Raw genomic sequence first — 17,400 nt, forward strand, 5'->3', positions numbered from 1 at the left:
ACAATGAGCCGGTTTCCCAGACTCTGACTGAGCCTGGACTTAAAAGCATGGTTGATGGAGAATCTCCATTGAAATAGCTTATAGCCCAGGACTAAGCTGAATCTGTGTCTGGGAAACTGCCACTACATATTTCAGTCTCACAGATCCTGTGCATCTCAGATGGCTTACTGACCGAGCGCTGCTGACAGAGGAGATGGTGGAGGCCCCGAGGGTGATGCGGTGCAGCCCGCTCTGCTCCAGCAACGACACATTGTTGTAGGGGTTCTGACCCTTGACACAAAACACACACGTATTGAAAAATACATTCAGGACTAGAGCACACATCAACATTCTTGCGCTAGTTGAGTCAGAATTAGTCAGAGCAAACGGCAACAATCATTCCCCAGATGAGTCAGTGGTAGAGAACAATCGTAAAGAGCGCAGGCTAAGCACAGTGCATTGTGGAATGTGGGTCAAGTGAAGAGCCCTGAGGGGATCATGTTAAGGGAAGACCAGGGTGTGCTGATTTGGATGGGGGGGTGATGTGTGTGGTAGAATGGGGCCAGATGATGTACAGTGGATGGGTGGGTAGATGGGTTCCTTGTTGGTGTAGTGGGCTGTGTGTGTGTGTGTGTGGGGGGGGGGGGGGGGCATGCTCACAGGGATCTGTGGGGCTCTAGGTGCGTCCTCGTCGGGGCTCTTCTTGCCCAGACATGACAACTTCCAGACCTCCTGCACCTCCGCGTTCAGCACCGTGAATACCAGGAACATAGCAAGACCCTGGGAGGAGGGGAATGTATACATTAACACACCACCAAGTACTCACCAGGACTATAAAGCAACTCACACAGTCTAATAACACACACACAGACACACCAGACAGGGTCAGTACCTGCAGTAAGCATAGTACAATGAAGATATAGTGGAAGGCCAGAATGCTGTTGTTGACAGCCATCAGCCCAAAGAACCAGGTAGAGGTGGCCAGGAGCAGTAGGAGGATGGCACCACGTATAGTGGCTCTGGAGAGACGGAAGGAAAAGGAAAAGAATAGAGAGAAAGAGAGAGAGAGCTTGTCAAACAGTGAGAGAGACATAGAGGTTCTTTATTAAAAAAAAGCTTTAATGGCTGGATTTAAAGCTTTACTGTATTACTGCAATAGAATTGTATTCAGCGGAACCCGGCCATTTATATGTAATATGTTCAACCTCTCTGGGATACTCACATGACAGGTAGTTTCTTGGTCTCTTTCTGGGAGGGGTTGCAGGACATGCGAGCCACAAGCAGAAACATCCCACCATTCATCTGCAACAAAGAGACAGCAATGAGGCAAACAAAGTGACTGACACAGAACTAGAGGTATAGAGGCAAACAAAGTGACTGACACAGAACTAGAGGTATAGAGGCAAACAAAGTGACTGACACAGAACTAGAGGTATAGAGGCAAACAAAGTGACTGACACAGAACTAGAGGTATAGAGGCAAACAAAGTGACTGACACAGAACTAGAGGTATAGAGGCAAACAAAGTGACTGACACGGAACTAGAGGTATAGAGGCAAACAAAGTGACTGACACAGAACTAGAGGTATAGAGGCAAACTAAGTGACTGACACAGAGTGAGAGGTATAGAGGCAAACAAAGTGACTGACACAGAACTAGAGGTATAGAGGCAAACTAAGTGACTGACACAGAACTAGAGGTATAGAGGTATAGAGGCAAACTAAGTGACTGACACAGAACTAGAGGTATAGAGGCAAACTAAGTGACTGACAGAACTAGAGGTATAGAGGTATAGAGGCAAACTAAGTGACTGACACAGAACTAGAGGTATAGAGGCAAACAAAGTGACTGACACAGAACTAGAGGTATAGAGGCAAACTAAGTGACTGACACAGAACTAGAGGTATAGAGGCAAACAAAGTGACTGACACAGAACTAGAGGTATAGAGGCAAACAAAGTGACTGACACAGAACTAGAGGTATAGAGGCAAACTAAGTGACTGACACAGAGTGAGAGGTATAGAGGCAAACAAAGTGACTGACACAGAACTAGAGGTATAGAGGCAAACTAAGTGACTGACACAGAACTAGAGGTATAGAGGCAAACTAAGTGACTGACACAGAGTGAGAGGTATAGAGGCAAACTAAGTGACTGGCACAGAGTGAGAGGTATAGAGGCAAACTAAGTGACTGACACAGAACTAGAGGTATAGAGGTAAACTAAGTGACTGACACAGAGTGAGAGGTATAGAGGCAAACAAAGTGACTGACACAGAACTAGAGGTATAGAGGCAAACTAAGTGACTGACACAGAACTAGAGGTATAGAGGCAAACTAAGTGACTGGCACAGAGTGAGAGGTATAGAGGCAAACTAAGTGACTGACACAGAACTAGAGGTATAGAGGCAAACTAAGTGACTGACACAGAGTGAGAGGGAGACAGTACCAGGATGACGATAGCGATGGGTCCAGCGAAGCTCCAGATGAGTTTGTCATATATGGAGATCCAGCAGAAGTCTGGGTTTCCATAGCCCTCAGGATCCAGCCCTACCGCCAAACCTGAACACAGAGAGTAAGATGTGTGTTTCACTTTGTGTTCTTACTGGTATCCGTGAAATCCATTCTAAAACAGGTCTCTGTAGGGAACTGCGTGTGTGTGTGTGTGTGTGTGTGTGTGTGTGTGTGTGTGTGTGTGTGTGTGTGTGTGTGTGTGTGTGTGTGTGTGTGTGTGTGTGTGTGTGTGTGTGTGTGTGTGAGTGTGTGTGTGCGTGTGTGTGTGTGTGCGCATGCGTGTGTGTGTGTGTGTACCTGTGATGATGGCAGGCACGCCCCATCCGATGGCATAGTAGAACCTCATGGCTCCATAATTGATGTTGCGAGCCTCTGTCTGCATGCGGTAGATATGGAGCCCCTCCACAAACAGCCAGGCAAACGTGGCCATGAACAAATAGTGCAGCAGGATGGCCACCACCGTACACAGGAACTAACAGAGAGAGAAGACAGTCAGAGTCATGTATAGAGATTATGTTATGACAACTTTTAATGTATTCATATGGGTCTGTAGACGAGTTCAGTGACTATTTGCCCATTGGGCTACTATTGGTGAGTTTGGCCTTTGGCTTTCAGACCAGTTAGAAAACATTTACTGGGAGAGAGAACGTATGAAACCTGGTGTTATACTGTCAGCATCACAGTGCAAAACACCAATGAACACCAAGGCAGTGTGCACCCAGCCAGACATTTTGTCCACCCACTCAAACAGAAAAACCTTTCAGTCAGTTTGACTGGAAATGATCCAAACTGTGTAGATTAGCTAGTTAAAAATAATACATGGGATATTAAAGGTCATTGAAGACAATGATATAACAGTTGGAACAGTTGTTGAACATACCAATGCATACTGTGCCATCTTGGCTGGGTGCACACACACCCATGCACATAAACACACATAGCCCCCCCCACACACACACACACACACACGTAACCTACCCACACACACATACCTGCTGCTCGGTCTGGTTGATGCCGAGCAGGAAGACGAGCTCAGAGAGCAGCATGGCGGCGGCCATGTTGGAGTGGATGGAGCGGGTGTTGGACTTGAGGCCCCGGAGGCAGGACAGCACCAGGACGGTCAGCAGCAGGGCCAGCATGGACACAGACAGGGAGAAGTAGGTGACCAGGGCCAGGGTCTCCAGATCCCCCTCCAGCTGTTCTCTCTGGGAGCTGTCCATCAGGACACCGAAGGTGCCCAGCCTCTGACACTGGCAACGCACGTGGGACGTGTTCCTGTATACTACGATGCAGTCCCTCACTGTCCAGCAACCTCCCACCTCCAACCTGGAGAGAGAGGGGGGTGGGGTGAGAGAGAGAGAAGGAGCGGATAGGGGGAGAGAAAAGGTGGGTGGGAGAAAGTCAGGATGAAGAAAAGAAATGGGTTGAGTGAGAGAAAGATAACGGCATCAAACACACTGCAACTCCCAGCTGACAGTATCTATTTCCCATAGAAAACAAGCCCCCTCAAGTCATGTAAAGCTCTTCTCACGGGCTGCTGTGGTTCCACTGGACACACAGGGGCTTGCTGCGGTTGGTGGTCTCCAGCAGACGGAACTCCAGCAGCAGGGGCGAGTCCAGAGGACCCCCGACAAACGTCTGGTTGTTGTAGATGGACACACTGACCACTGGAGAGTTCATCACTGGATGTCTGGGGAGTCTAAAGGAGAGGAGGAGTGACAGAGGAGAGAGGGGAGAGAGAGAGAGATCATTTGATTTAGTAGGACGGACTTAATAGCCCCAAGACTGTTTTATGATTCACCAAACACACAATACTTTTGGCACAATTCCAATGCTGTGCTTTGAAAAGTCCAATGAAAACATAAATAAACAGTCACAAATACACACTCCTGATAAACCAGATGTCATGAGAGAGACAGACACTGGAGGGCAGGCACATACAGTACACACACACCTGACTCCTCGTCGGTCAGTGTGGTACTTGGGGGGGAGTGCTGCTCCAAGGCTACGATAGATCAACATGATGACAATGGTGACAGGCGGCTCCAGTAGCGAAACAGAATGCCTGGCTGTAGCATAGTCTTCCGTCTGATTGGCCAACGTACTGACAGGGGCAGGAGCTGTGTTCTGTGAAGCTGAAACTGGAAAATGCACAAGGCATAAGAGGAGTGACATAAGGTAGGTAGGCGCATGTGCTTGTGTGTGTGTACAGTATGTGTGCTTGTGTGTTTCAGTGGCTGTGGTGTATGTGTGTGTTCTCCTTACGTTGGTGTCGTTGTGGCACCAGAGCAGCAGGGGGCAACACCACATGTGTGTGGGGGTCCCAGAGAGCCTGGCCGCGGAACAGAGGGCTGTGGTAGCGAGGGAAACGTCTGCGCACGTGGGTGTGGTTCTCAACGCGGTCCAGGTTCATCACTGAAACACGAGCATACACACAGTCCATGACTCCAGGTTATACCACACAACATAACAAAAATAACCTGATGAACAATGTTGTTGTTCACTACTCAGCAATAAAACAAGTATTTAAGTCAAGGTCGGTCGTCTGTCATCAGTGTGTCGTTTTTACACTTGTTTTTGATATTTATACAGTATGTTCCTGCCAAAACCAAACCTGGATCTCTACCTGCACTGCTGTGAACATGGTTCTCTCTTTCCTTTTTACACAGGAAAAGGACTAGGGCTACACACTTGCATGGATTGACTACTTGACCAAATAAAGCAGGAACAACCACTCAATACAGAAAGGTAGACCTCATTTGACACAATGAACTGATCCCACTACATGAAGGGTAAGAGAGCAGATGGTTCTGTCCTGAGGGGGGACTCACCGATGTTGGGGGCGACCAGAGCCACGGGGTTCAGATAGGTGAGCTTCATGTTCTGGGCCAGGGTCTGGGCATACTGTTCCAGCAGATCAGCCAGCCCTCCTGCCCCTCCCTGGGCCTGGATCTGGGCCCGCCATAAACTTGCACTGCCTGGACCCAGCACCGCACTGCAGCCCTGCAGAACATTCTGGAGAGGGAGGGGGAGAGGGAGATTCAGTTCCTACACACACAATCTAATAAAACAGTGACTACATTTTCCAAACTCCACTAAAAGGTTTTACGAGCGTGTTGCCAGGCAACCCTCACCTCGTTGAAGTGTGCGTCCTGGGTGGCAGTCAGGCCGAAGCCCGTCTGCAGACTCTCGAAGGTCAACAGGCGGGACAGTAGCCGCTCGGCAATCTGGAGGTCATTGCCATAGAGACGGGGTGTGGCCTCGGTGACATCACGGAGCTGGTGGGCCAGTTTCTTCTCCATGATGGTGCTGAGCTCTGTCTCGTTCCGCTCAACCGACTCCAGCTATGCACACACACACACACACTATGTTAGACACCATTCCATATTGTACAGTTCCAACCAGTATGAGCAATGGGGTAGTAGAGTATTCTTACTGCTGCATTGAGCTCCACAAAGGGAGGAGAGGTACAGTTGTAGAGATCCGGCTCCAGCCAGCCCCTCTCCACATCACAGTGTCTGATAGCAGCACCTGGAGAGAACAGACACAGACACTAATACCTGTATAATACATCCACAACAGTAAAAAGCAGCACAGGGGATACAATCAAACACAGATACTAGGTTTCAAAGGAATGGGGAGTTTATCTGCCTATAGTCAGTATAGATCATGAGTCTTCTAATGGGAGATGTTATCATCTTTCCATCTGTGGAAGATTCAGGAAATATACAGTATACTGAACAAAAATACAAATGCAACAATGTCAAAGACTTTACTGAGTTACGGTTCATATAACTACAGAGAAAGTGTAGAGTGTTGAGGGACTGACCCACGGATCCTTTAGGACAGGGCACGGCTGCTGGCAAGTTGAACTTCGTCCTGGGCCACCAGATACCCAGGGTGATGGTCTTAGGACAGCCGTCATAGATGACTAACAGAGAGAGAGAGAAACAGGGGGAAAAGACTATGAATCAAAATAAAACCTGTGTATGAAGGCAATGAAAATCTCATACTAGTTTGAGAGGAGAGAGGTTTGACAAGGGGGAGATGTTTTTGAGAGAGAAAGAGTCTTACAGCAGGGGAAATGAGTGAATCAGAGAAGCACAGAGAAGATGAGAGAGAAGACATGAGAGGAAAAGAGAAAGAGAAGATCACAGGTAGGAGGAGAGGAATCCCCCCGGTCTCACCTTCGCAGCCCTTCTGTGTGACTTCAGCGAAGGGGTTGTCGCACATGTTGCACTGTCGACCAATCACACCAGCCCGACACTGGCACTGGCCACTCTCTGGGTCACATGACCGGGAGAAGGAGCCCACAGGGTAGCAGTCACAGGGCAGGCATGAGTCACTGCCCCGCAGGTGGTAGTGGAACTCCTGACACACACAGATATATACACAGAGATAGGTACACAGAGACAGACACACATATACAGAGATATAGACACAACAGAAACAGATATACACATGTAGACATAACATTCAGACCAAAGACAACCACATCCAAATACACAAAGAACAGACATAGCAAAGTCACATACATAAACAGGCATATACATGTACATAGACTCACACAGACAGATACACAAATGCGCACACAGCAACATGAAAATGAGAGAGGGGAAGATGAAAGCGAGCAGATTGACAGAAAAGAGAAGGATTTAGAGAGAAAAAGAGAGACATACAGAGACATGGACAGACAAACACAAAACAAAACAATATTGTCAGGTGGGCGTTTAGAAATGTGTTTTTTTATCTGTTATTTTACCAGGTAAGTTGACTGAGAACACATTCTCATTTGCAGCAACAACCTGGGGAATAGTTACAGGGGAGAGGGATGAATGAGCCAATTGTAAACTGGGGATTATTAGGTGACCGTGATGGTTTGAGGGCCAGATTGGGAATTTAGCCAGGACACCGGGGTTAACACCCCTACTCTTATGATAAATGCCATGGGATCTTTAATGACCCTCAGAGAGTCAGGACACCTGTTTAACATCCCATCCGAAAGACAGCACCCTACACAGGGCAGTGTCCCCAATCACTGCCCTGGGGCATTAGGATATTTTTTTAGACCAGAGGAAAGAGTGCCTCCCACTGGCCCTCCAACACCACTTCCAGCAGCATCTGGTCTCCCATCCAGGAACTGACCAGGACCAAGCCTGCTTAGCTTCAGAAGCAAGCTAGCAGTGGTATGCAGGGTGGTATGAAACACCAGTATATTAAGTCTCATTTTAGAACAATTCAACATTTAAATTACAATACTCAATATAATACTATAATCCTATACTGTGAGAAAACTGAGCTTCTGTACTGTCCTTGAAACAGGATTTAAGATGGGGTCACAGTGTGGAGGGTGGTATGAGGGATAAGGGGGGTCCGTGGGCATTAAGAGTGTTAAGGGTAATGGGGTTGCTCAGATTACAAGGTGAAGCTGCTGATAATGCCTCATAAGACAACGCCTGTTTGATAGCAGTGTCAGATTAGGATCAGTATCAAGGATTAGGGTCACAAGCAGGGATTAGAAAACAGTAGGTAAGGGTGATGCTGATGTATATAAGAGCATGGATCAGTGCCTGGGATTGCGATATGAGTTTAATAACGGTAAGAGTATTTACTACAGATATGTGTGATTGCGCGCGCGCGCTGTGTGTATGTGTGTGTGTGTGTGTGTGTCGTGGGGGGCAGGTCACCTTGCAATGGCAGTGGCCACTGGTCTTGTTGCAGTCGGGGTCGAATCCTTTACTGGTGTTACAGTGGCAGGGCCCACATGCTGGAGAGCCCCACCAACCACGTGGACACTGGTGGTCAATCCTACACAGGCACGCACACACACACACACACACACACGTTAAAAGTGGTAGTTCTCTCAATTTCAGTCCCTGTCTGCTATATAGGCCACAGTACCTAGACCAAAGGGAAATTAGGAAGTGACAAATCTGAGACCTAAAGCTGGGAGGGATTTCACATCGGGGTGGGGTGACACCTGGGTCATATATAAACACTGTGTGTTATCATCACAGAGAAACTTAAGTCTCCTCTCATCCTCTCCTGGGGATTAGGGCAGATCTGCTGAAAAACACAGACAACAAAATCCACATTGACAGATAGACAAAGCAGAGCACTGTAACACGGCTGTCTCACCCCAATCTCAGGTACTGCTATGATGTACTGTTACTAACATTAGAAACACACACAGACAATCTCAGGTACTGCTATGATGTACTGTTACTAACATTAGAAACACACACAGACAATCTCAGGTACTGCTATGATGTACTGTTACTAACATTAGAAACACACACAGACAATCTCAGGTACTGCTATGATGTACTGTTACTAACATTAGAAACACACACAGACATTTGGGACTCAGTAATATAGTTGGGGTTCAGTCATCTGAAGTTGATGTATAGTTATAGTGTTTATTGACCTGTCTCCATAGTCACAGATGGACAGTATGTTCATAATATTAATGTATTTAAAGTTGATGTATAGTTATAGTGTTTACTGACCTGTCTCCATAGTCACAGATGGACAGTATGTTCATAATATTAATGCATTTAAAGTTGATGTATAGTTATAGTGTTTACTGACCTGTCTCCATAGTCACAGATGGACAGTATGTTCATAATATTAATGTATTTAAAGTTGATGTATGGTTATAGTGTTTACTGACCTGTCTCCATAGTCACAGATGGACAGTATGTTCATAATATTAATGTATTTAAAGTTGAACCATCAGATCCTCCTCTCCACCCTCTCCGAGTTGGGCATCCGAGTTGGGCATCTCCGGCGCGGCCCACGCTTGGATTGCGTCCTACCTGACAGGTCGCTCCTACCAGGTGGCGTGGCGAGAATCCGTCTCCACACCACGTGCTCTCACCACTGGTGTCCCCCAGGGCTCTGTTCTAGGCCCTCTCCTATTCTCGCTATACACCAAGTCATTTGGCTCTGTCATAACCTCACATGGTCTCTCCTATCATTGCTATGCAGACGACACACAATTAATCTTCTCCTTTCCCCCTTCTGATGACCAGGTGGCGAATCGCATCTCTGCATGTCTGGCAGACATATCAGTGTGGATGACGGATCACCACCTCAAGCTGAACCTCGGCAAGACGGAGCTGCTCTTCCTCCCGGGGAAGGACTGCCCGTTCCATGATCTCGCCATCACGGTTGACAACTCCATTGTGTCCTCCTCCCAGAGCGCTAAGAACCTTGGCGTGATCCTGGACAACACCCTGTCGTTCTCAACTAACATCAAGGGGTGGCCCGTTCCTGTAGGTTCATGCTCTACAACATCCGCAGAGTACGACCCTGCCTCACACAGGAAGCGGCGCAGGTCCTAATCCAGGCACTCGTCATCTCCCGTCTGGATTACTGCAACTCGCTGTTGGCTGGGCTCCCTGCCTGTGCCATTAAACCCCTACAACTCATCCAGAACGCCGCAGCCCGTCTGGTGTTCAACCTTCCCAAGTTCTCTCACGTCACCCCGCTCCTCCGCTCTCTCCACTGGCTTCCAGTTGAAGCTCGCATCCGCTACAAGACCATGGTGCTTGCCTACGGAGCTGTGAGGGGAACGGCACCTCAGTACCTCCAGGCTCTGATCAGGCCCTACACCCAAACAAGGGCACTGCGTTCATCCACCTCTGGCCTGCTCGCCTCCCTACCACTGAGGAAGTACAGTTCCCGCTCAGCCCAGTCAAAACTGTTCGCTGCTCTGGCCCCCCAATGGTGGAACAAACTCCCTCACGACGCCAGGACAGCGGAGTCAATCACCACCTTCCGGAGACACCTGAAACCCCACCTCTTTAAGGAATACCTAGGATAGGATAAAGTAATCCTTCTCACCCCCCCCTTAAAAGATTTAGATGCACTATTGTAAAGTGGCTGCTCCACTGGATGTCATAAGGTGAATGCACCAATTTGTAAGTCGCTCTGGATAAGAGCGTCTGCTAAATGACTTAAATGTAAATGTAAATGTTGATGTATAGTTATAGTGTTTACTGACCTGTCTCCATAGTCACAGATGGACAGTATGTTCATAATATTAATGTATTTAAAGTTGATGTATAGTTATAGTGTTTACTGACCTGTCTCCATAGTCACAGATGGACAGTATGTTCATAATATTAATGTATTTAAAGTTGATGTATAGTTATAGTGTTTACTGACCTGTCTCCATAGTCACAGATGGACAGTATGTTCATAATATTAATGTATTTAAAGTTGATGTATAGTTATAGTGTTTACTGACCTGTCTCCATAGTCACAGATGGACAGTATGTTCATAATATTAATGTATTTAAAGTTGATGTATAGTTATAGTGTTTATTGACCTGTCTCCATAGTCACAGATGGACAGTATGTTCATAATATTAATGTATTTAAAGTTGATGTATAGTTATAGTGTTTACTGACCTGTCTCCATAGTCACAGATGGACAGTATGTTCATAATATTAATGTATTTAAAGTTGATGTATAGTTATAGTGTTTACTGACCTGTCTCCATAGTCACAGATGGACAGTATGTTCATAATATTAATGTATTTAAAGTTGATGTATAGTTGACACACTGACCTGTGCTGATCTACAGTTGATGTAAAGTTGATAGACTGACCTGTGCTGATCTACAGTTGATGTAAAGTTGATAGACTGACCTGTGCTGACAGTACTGGCCATAGTGGTTGTCTCCACAGTCACAGATGTATCCGTGTGATGAGCTGGGCTTCCTGTGGCACTTGGCATCATTCTCACACGGGTTCAGCTGGCACGCTTCTATGCAGCCCTTACCATAGAAACCTACAACACATGCACACAGTCATTACCATGGGAACCTAACACACGAACACAGGTATTACCATGGGAACCTACAACACATGTACACAGTCATTACCATAGAAACCCACAAAACACACATACAGTTATTACCATGGGAACCTACAACACACGAACACAGGCATTACCATGGGAACCTAACACAGGAACACAGTCATTACCATGGGAACCTACAACACATGTACACAGTCATTACCATGGGAACCTAACACACGAACACAGGCATTACCATGGGAACCTACAACACATGTACACAGGCATTACCATGGGAACCTAACACATGTACACAGGCATTACCATGGGAACCTAACACATGTACACAGGCATTACCATGGGAACCTACAACACGAACACAGTCATTACCATGGAAACCTACACCACATGTACACAGGCATTATTCACGTGGAAAAGTCCACAGACCCACTCCAAAAGGCTTTCGGAGCCATCATCGACTCAGTGGGTTTTGTCCAACATGTCTCTGGACCCACTCACTGTCACAGTCATACGCTGGACCTAGTTTTGTCCCATGGAATAAATGTTGTGGATCTTAATGTTTTTCCTCATAATCCTGGACTATCGGACCACCATTTTATTACATTTGCAATTGCAACAAATAATCTGCTCAGACCCCAACCAAGGAACATCAAAAGTCGTGCTATAAATTCACAGACAACACAAAGATTCCTTGATGCCCTTCCAGACTCCCTCTGCCTACCCAAGGACGCCAGAGGACAAAAATCCGTTAACCACCTAACTGAGGATCTCAATTTAACCTTGCGCAATACCCTAGATGCAGTTGCACCCCTAAAAACTAAAAAAATGTCTCATAAGAAACTAGCTCCCTGGTACACAGAAAATACCCGAGCTCTGAAGCAAGCTTCCAGAAAATTGGAACGGAAATGGCGCCACACCAAACTGGAAGTCTTCCGACTAGCTTGGAAGGACGGTACCGTGCAGTACCGAAGAGCCCTTACTGCTGCTCGATCATCCTATTTTTCTAACTTAATTGAGGAAAATAAGAACAATCCGAAATTCCTTTTTGATACTGTCGCAAAGCTAACTAAAAAGCAGCATTCCCCAAGAGAGGATGACTTTCACTTTAGCAGTGATAAATTCATGAACTTCTTTGAGGAAAAGATTATGATTATTAGAAAGCAAATTACGGACTCCTCTTTAAACCTGTGTATTCCTCCAAACCTCAGTTGTCCTGAGTCTGCACAACTCTGCCAGGACCTAGGATCAAGAGAGACGCTCAAGTCTTTTAGTACTATATCTCTTGACACAATGATGAAAATAATCATGGCCTCTAAACCTTCAAGCTGCATACTGGACCCTATTCCAACTAAACTACTGAAAGAGCTGCTTCCTGTGCTTGGCCCTCCTATGTTGAACATAATAAACGGCTCTCTATCCACTGGATGTTTACCAAACTCACTAAAAGTGGCAGTAATAAAGCCTCTCTTGAAAAAGCCAAACCTTGACCCAGAAAATATAAAAAACTATCGGCCTATATCGAATCTTCCATTCCTCTCAAAAATTTTAGAGAAGGCTGTTGCGCAGCAACTCACTGCCTTCCTGAAGACAAACAATGTATACGAAATGCTTCAGTCTGGTTTTAGACCCCATCATAGCACTGAGATGGCACTTGTGAAGGTGGTAAATGACATTTTAATGGCATCGGACCGAGGCTCTGCATCTGTCCTCGTGCTCCTAGACCTTAGTGCTGCTTTTGATACCATCGATCACCACATTCTTTTGGAGAGATTGGAAACCCAAATTGGTCTACACGGACATGTTCTGGCCTGGTTTAGATCTTATCTGTCGGAAAGATATCAGTTTGTCTCTGTGAATGGTTTGTCCTCTGACAAATCAACTGTACATTTCGGTGTTCCTCAAGGTTCTGTTTTAGGACCACTATTGTTTTCACTATATATTTTACCTCTTGGGGATGTTATTCGAAAACATAATGTAAACTTTCACTGCTATGCGGATGACACACAGCTGTACATTTCAATGAAACATGGTGAAGCCCCAAAATTGACCTCGCTAGAAGCATGTGTTTCAGACATAAGGAAGTGGATGGCTGCAAACTTTCTACTATTAAACTCGGACAAAACAGAGATGCTTGTTCTAGGTCCCAAGAAACAAAGAGATCTTCTGTTGAATCTGACAATTAATCTTAATGGTTGTACAGTCGTCTCAAATAAAACTGTGAAGGACCTCGGCGTTACTCTGGACCCTGATCTCTCTTTTGAAGAACATATCAAGACCATTTCGAGGACAGCTTTTTCCATCTACGTAACATTGCAAAAATCAGAAACTTTCTGTCCAAAAATGATGCAGAAAAATTAATCCATGCTTTTGTCACTTCTAGGTTAGACTACTGCAATGCTCTATTTTCCGGCTACCCGGATAAAGCACTAAATAAACTTCAGTTAGTGCTAAATACGGCTGCTAGAATCCTGACTAGAACCAAAAATTTTGATCATATTACTCCAGTGCTAGCCTCTCTACACTGGCTTCCTGTCAAAGCAAGGGCTGATTTCAAGGTTTTACTGCTAACCTACAAAGCATTACATGGGCTTGCTCCTACCTATCTCTCTGATTTGGTCCTGCCGTACATACCTACACGTACGCTACGGTCACAAGACGCAGGCCTCCTAATTGTCCCTAGAATTTCTAAGCAAACAGCTGGAGGCAGGGCTTTCTCCTATAGAGCTCCATTTTTATGGAACGGTCTGCCTACCCATGTCAGAGACGCAAACTCGGTCTCAACCTTTAAGTCTTTACTGAAGACTCATCTCTTCAGTGGGTCATATGATTGAGTGTAGTCTGGCCCAGGAGTGGGAAGGTGAACGGAAAGGCTCTGGAGCAACGAACCGCCCTTGCTGTCTCTGCCTGGCCGGTTCCCCTCTTTCCACTGGGATTCTCTGCCTCTAACCCTGTTACAGGGGCTGAGTCACTGGCTTACTGGGGCTCTCTCATGCCGTCCCTGGGGGTGCGTCACCTGGGTGGGTTGATTCACTGTTGTGGTCAGCCTGTCTGGGTTGGCGCCCCCCTTGGGTTGTGCCGTGGCGGAGATCTTTGTGGGCTATACTCGGCCTTGTCTCAGGATGGTAAGTTGGTGGTTGAAGATATCCCTCTAGTGGTGTGGGGGCTGTGCTTTGGCAAAGTGGGTGGGGTTATATCCTTCCTGTTTGGCCCTGTCCGGGGTGTCCTCGGATGGGGCCACAGTGTCTCCTGACCCCTCCTGTCTCAGCCTCCAGTATTTATGCTGCAGTAGTTTATGTGTCGGGGGGCTAGGGTCAGTTTGTTATATCTGGAGTACTTCTCCTGTCCTATTCGGTGTCCTGTGTGAATCTAAGTGTGCGTTCTCTAATTCTCTCCTTCTCTCTTTCTTTCTCTCTCTCAGAGGACCTGAGCCCTAGGACCATGCCCCAGGACTACCTGACATGATGACTCCTTGCTGTCCCCAGTCCACCTGGCCATGCTGCTGCTCCAGTTTCAACTGGCCTGGGCCCTAGGACCATGTCCCAGGACTACCTGACATGATGACTCCTTGCTGTCCCCAGTCCACCTGGCCATGCTGCTGCTCCAGTTTCAACTGTTCTGCCTTACTATTATTCAACCATGCTGGTCATTTATGAACATTTGAACATCTTGGCCACGTTCTGTTATAATCTCCACCCGGCACAGCCAGAAGAGGACTGGCCACCCCACATATGCTCTCTCTAATTCTCTCTTTCTTTCTCTCTCTCGGAGGACCTGAGCCCTAGGACCGTGCCCCAGGACTACCTGACATGATGACTCCTTGCTGTCCCCAGTCCATCTGACTGTGCTGCTGCTCCAGTTTCAACTGTTCTGCCTTATTATTATTCGACCATGCTGGTCATTTATGAACATTTGAACATCTTGGTCATGTTCTGTTATAATCTCTACCCGGCACAGCCAGAAGAGGACTGGCCACCCCACATAGCCTGGTTCCTCTCTAGGTTTCTTCCTAGGTTTTGGCCTTTCTAGTGAGTTTTTCCTAGCCACCGTGCTTTTACACCTGCATTGTTTGCTGTTTGGGGTTTTAGGCTGGGTTTCTGTACAGCACTTTGAGATATCAGCTGATGTACGAAGGGCTATATAAATACATTTGATTTGATTTGATGAGCTATGCATCTGTGTACCCCTCTGCTGCTGACTGAGAGCAGTCTGATCTAGCTAAATAGACGAGGCAGTCCAGTTCCAGAGAGGCAGTCCATTCTGCATGCCTTCTTGACTTCGATACAATGTGTCGTCATGCATTTGTGCATGCATACTGGTAAATGTCATAGCTATCACGCTAGCTGACTTAGTTAGCTCATCAACCAGTATTTTCTTTGCCATTTCTGCATGATGGTACTTCTAAATTAAAGTCTTGAATCGCCCTCACTGTCACCACTGCTGGTCATCTAGCTAGCCACATAGCCAGCAGAGTTGCATCCGTGTACACCTACAAGAGCTGGCTAGCTAAGAAGCTCACGCTAGCTAGCTAACGCAAGCTGATTATCATGTAGCATGCTGACTAGCGTCGCTAGCATGCTAGCGTCGATACACCACGATGTTGTGGGTCTGCAAAATCAAGCAAATGTTACTGAACTTATGACAAAATCATGTTTCGACATTGTAGTGGCTATTGCTATTTTGGTTGTTTGGTTTTTCTTTAGTGGCATTGCGAATATAATCTTTTAGGCATTTAACTCTGATTTAACTACCGGTATGTATCTAATCCGGTTTTGGCATGAGAAAATGAGTGAAGTTCCAATTTCCCAGAGAATTTGCAAACTCAAGATACAGGGCTTCAGAAATAAAAGTTCTGGTCACGGATTAGGAGCCACTACCAATAAAAAAAACTGTCCATTGAAACCTAAAACAAATGCAAGTTGTAAGTTTACATACACTTAGGTTGGAGTTATTAAAACTCGTTTTTCAACCACCTCACAAATATCTTGTAAACAAACTATACTTTTGGCAAGTCGGTTAGGACATCTACTTTGTGCATGACACAAGTAATTTTTCCAACAATTGTTTACAGACAGATTATTTCACTTATAATTACAATTCCAGTGGGTCAGAAGTTTACAAACACTAAGTTGACTGTGCCTTTAAACAGCTTGGAAAATTCCAGAAAATGATGCCATGGCTTTAGAAGCTTCTGATAGGCTAATTGACATCATTTGAGTGAATTGGAGGTGTACCTGTGGATGTATTTCAAGGCCTACCTTGCTTCTTTGCTTGACGTCATGGGAAAATCAAAAGAAATCAGCCAAGACCTCAGAAAACAAACTGTAGACCTCCACAATTCTAGTTCATCATTGGGAGCAATTTCCAAATGCCTGAAGGTACCACGTTCATCTGTACAAACAATAGTACACAAGTATAAACACCATGGGACCACGCAGCCGTCATACCGCTCAGGAAGGAGGCGCATTCGGTGTCCTAGAGATTAACGTAACTCGCTGCGAGAAGTGCAAATCAATCCCAGAACGACAGCAAAGGACCTTATGAAGATGCTGGAGGAAACAGGAACAAAAGTATATATGTCCACAGTAAAACGAGTCCTATATCGACAAAACCTGAAAGGACACTCAGCAAGGAAGAAGCCACTGCTCCAAAACCACCATAAAAAAAGCCAGACTACGGTTTACAACTGCACATGGGGACAAAGATCATACTTTTTGGAAAAATGTCCTCTGGCCAGATGAAACAAAAATAGAACTGTTTGGCCATAATGACCATCGTTATGTTTGGAGGAAAAAGGGGGAGGCTTGCAAGCCGAAGAACACCATCCCAACTGTGAAGCACGGGGTGGCAGCATCATGTTGTGGAGGTGCTTTGAAGCAGGTGGAACTGGTGCACTTCACAAAATAGATGGCATCATGAGGAAAGGAAAACTATGTGGATATATTGAAGCAACATCTCAAGACATCAGTCAGGAAGTTAAAGCTGGGTTGCAAATGGGTCTTCCAAATGGATGACCCGAGGCATACTTCCAGTTGTGGCAAAGTGGCTTAAGGACAACAAAGTCAAGGTATTGGAGTGGCCATC

The 17,400-nt window shown here is 46.1% G+C and overlaps 1 protein-coding gene across 1 annotated transcript in view; it reads right to left on the reverse strand.

Moving 5' to 3' along the window:
* Nucleotides 1-17,400, reverse strand: part of LOC115101876 (cadherin EGF LAG seven-pass G-type receptor 3-like) — a 53,744-nt gene that overhangs the window by 5,235 nt on the left and 31,109 nt on the right. Inside the window, 17 exon segments of the mRNA XM_065005357.1 lie at nucleotides 173-270; nucleotides 640-759; nucleotides 872-998; nucleotides 1,202-1,281; nucleotides 2,425-2,537; nucleotides 2,787-2,961; nucleotides 3,482-3,815; nucleotides 4,021-4,188; nucleotides 4,444-4,630; nucleotides 4,755-4,904; nucleotides 5,321-5,504; nucleotides 5,624-5,833; nucleotides 5,926-6,020; nucleotides 6,319-6,420; nucleotides 6,677-6,860; nucleotides 8,177-8,297; nucleotides 11,148-11,289. Of these exon segments, the coding sequence (XP_064861429.1) occupies nucleotides 173-270; nucleotides 640-759; nucleotides 872-998; nucleotides 1,202-1,281; nucleotides 2,425-2,537; nucleotides 2,787-2,961; nucleotides 3,482-3,815; nucleotides 4,021-4,188; nucleotides 4,444-4,630; nucleotides 4,755-4,904; nucleotides 5,321-5,504; nucleotides 5,624-5,833; nucleotides 5,926-6,020; nucleotides 6,319-6,420; nucleotides 6,677-6,860; nucleotides 8,177-8,297; nucleotides 11,148-11,289 (2,590 nt within the window).

This window comes from Oncorhynchus nerka, linkage group LG20 (genome assembly GCF_034236695.1).
Source record: "Oncorhynchus nerka isolate Pitt River linkage group LG20, Oner_Uvic_2.0, whole genome shotgun sequence".
Classification (NCBI taxonomy): domain Eukaryota; kingdom Metazoa; phylum Chordata; class Actinopteri; order Salmoniformes; family Salmonidae; genus Oncorhynchus; species Oncorhynchus nerka.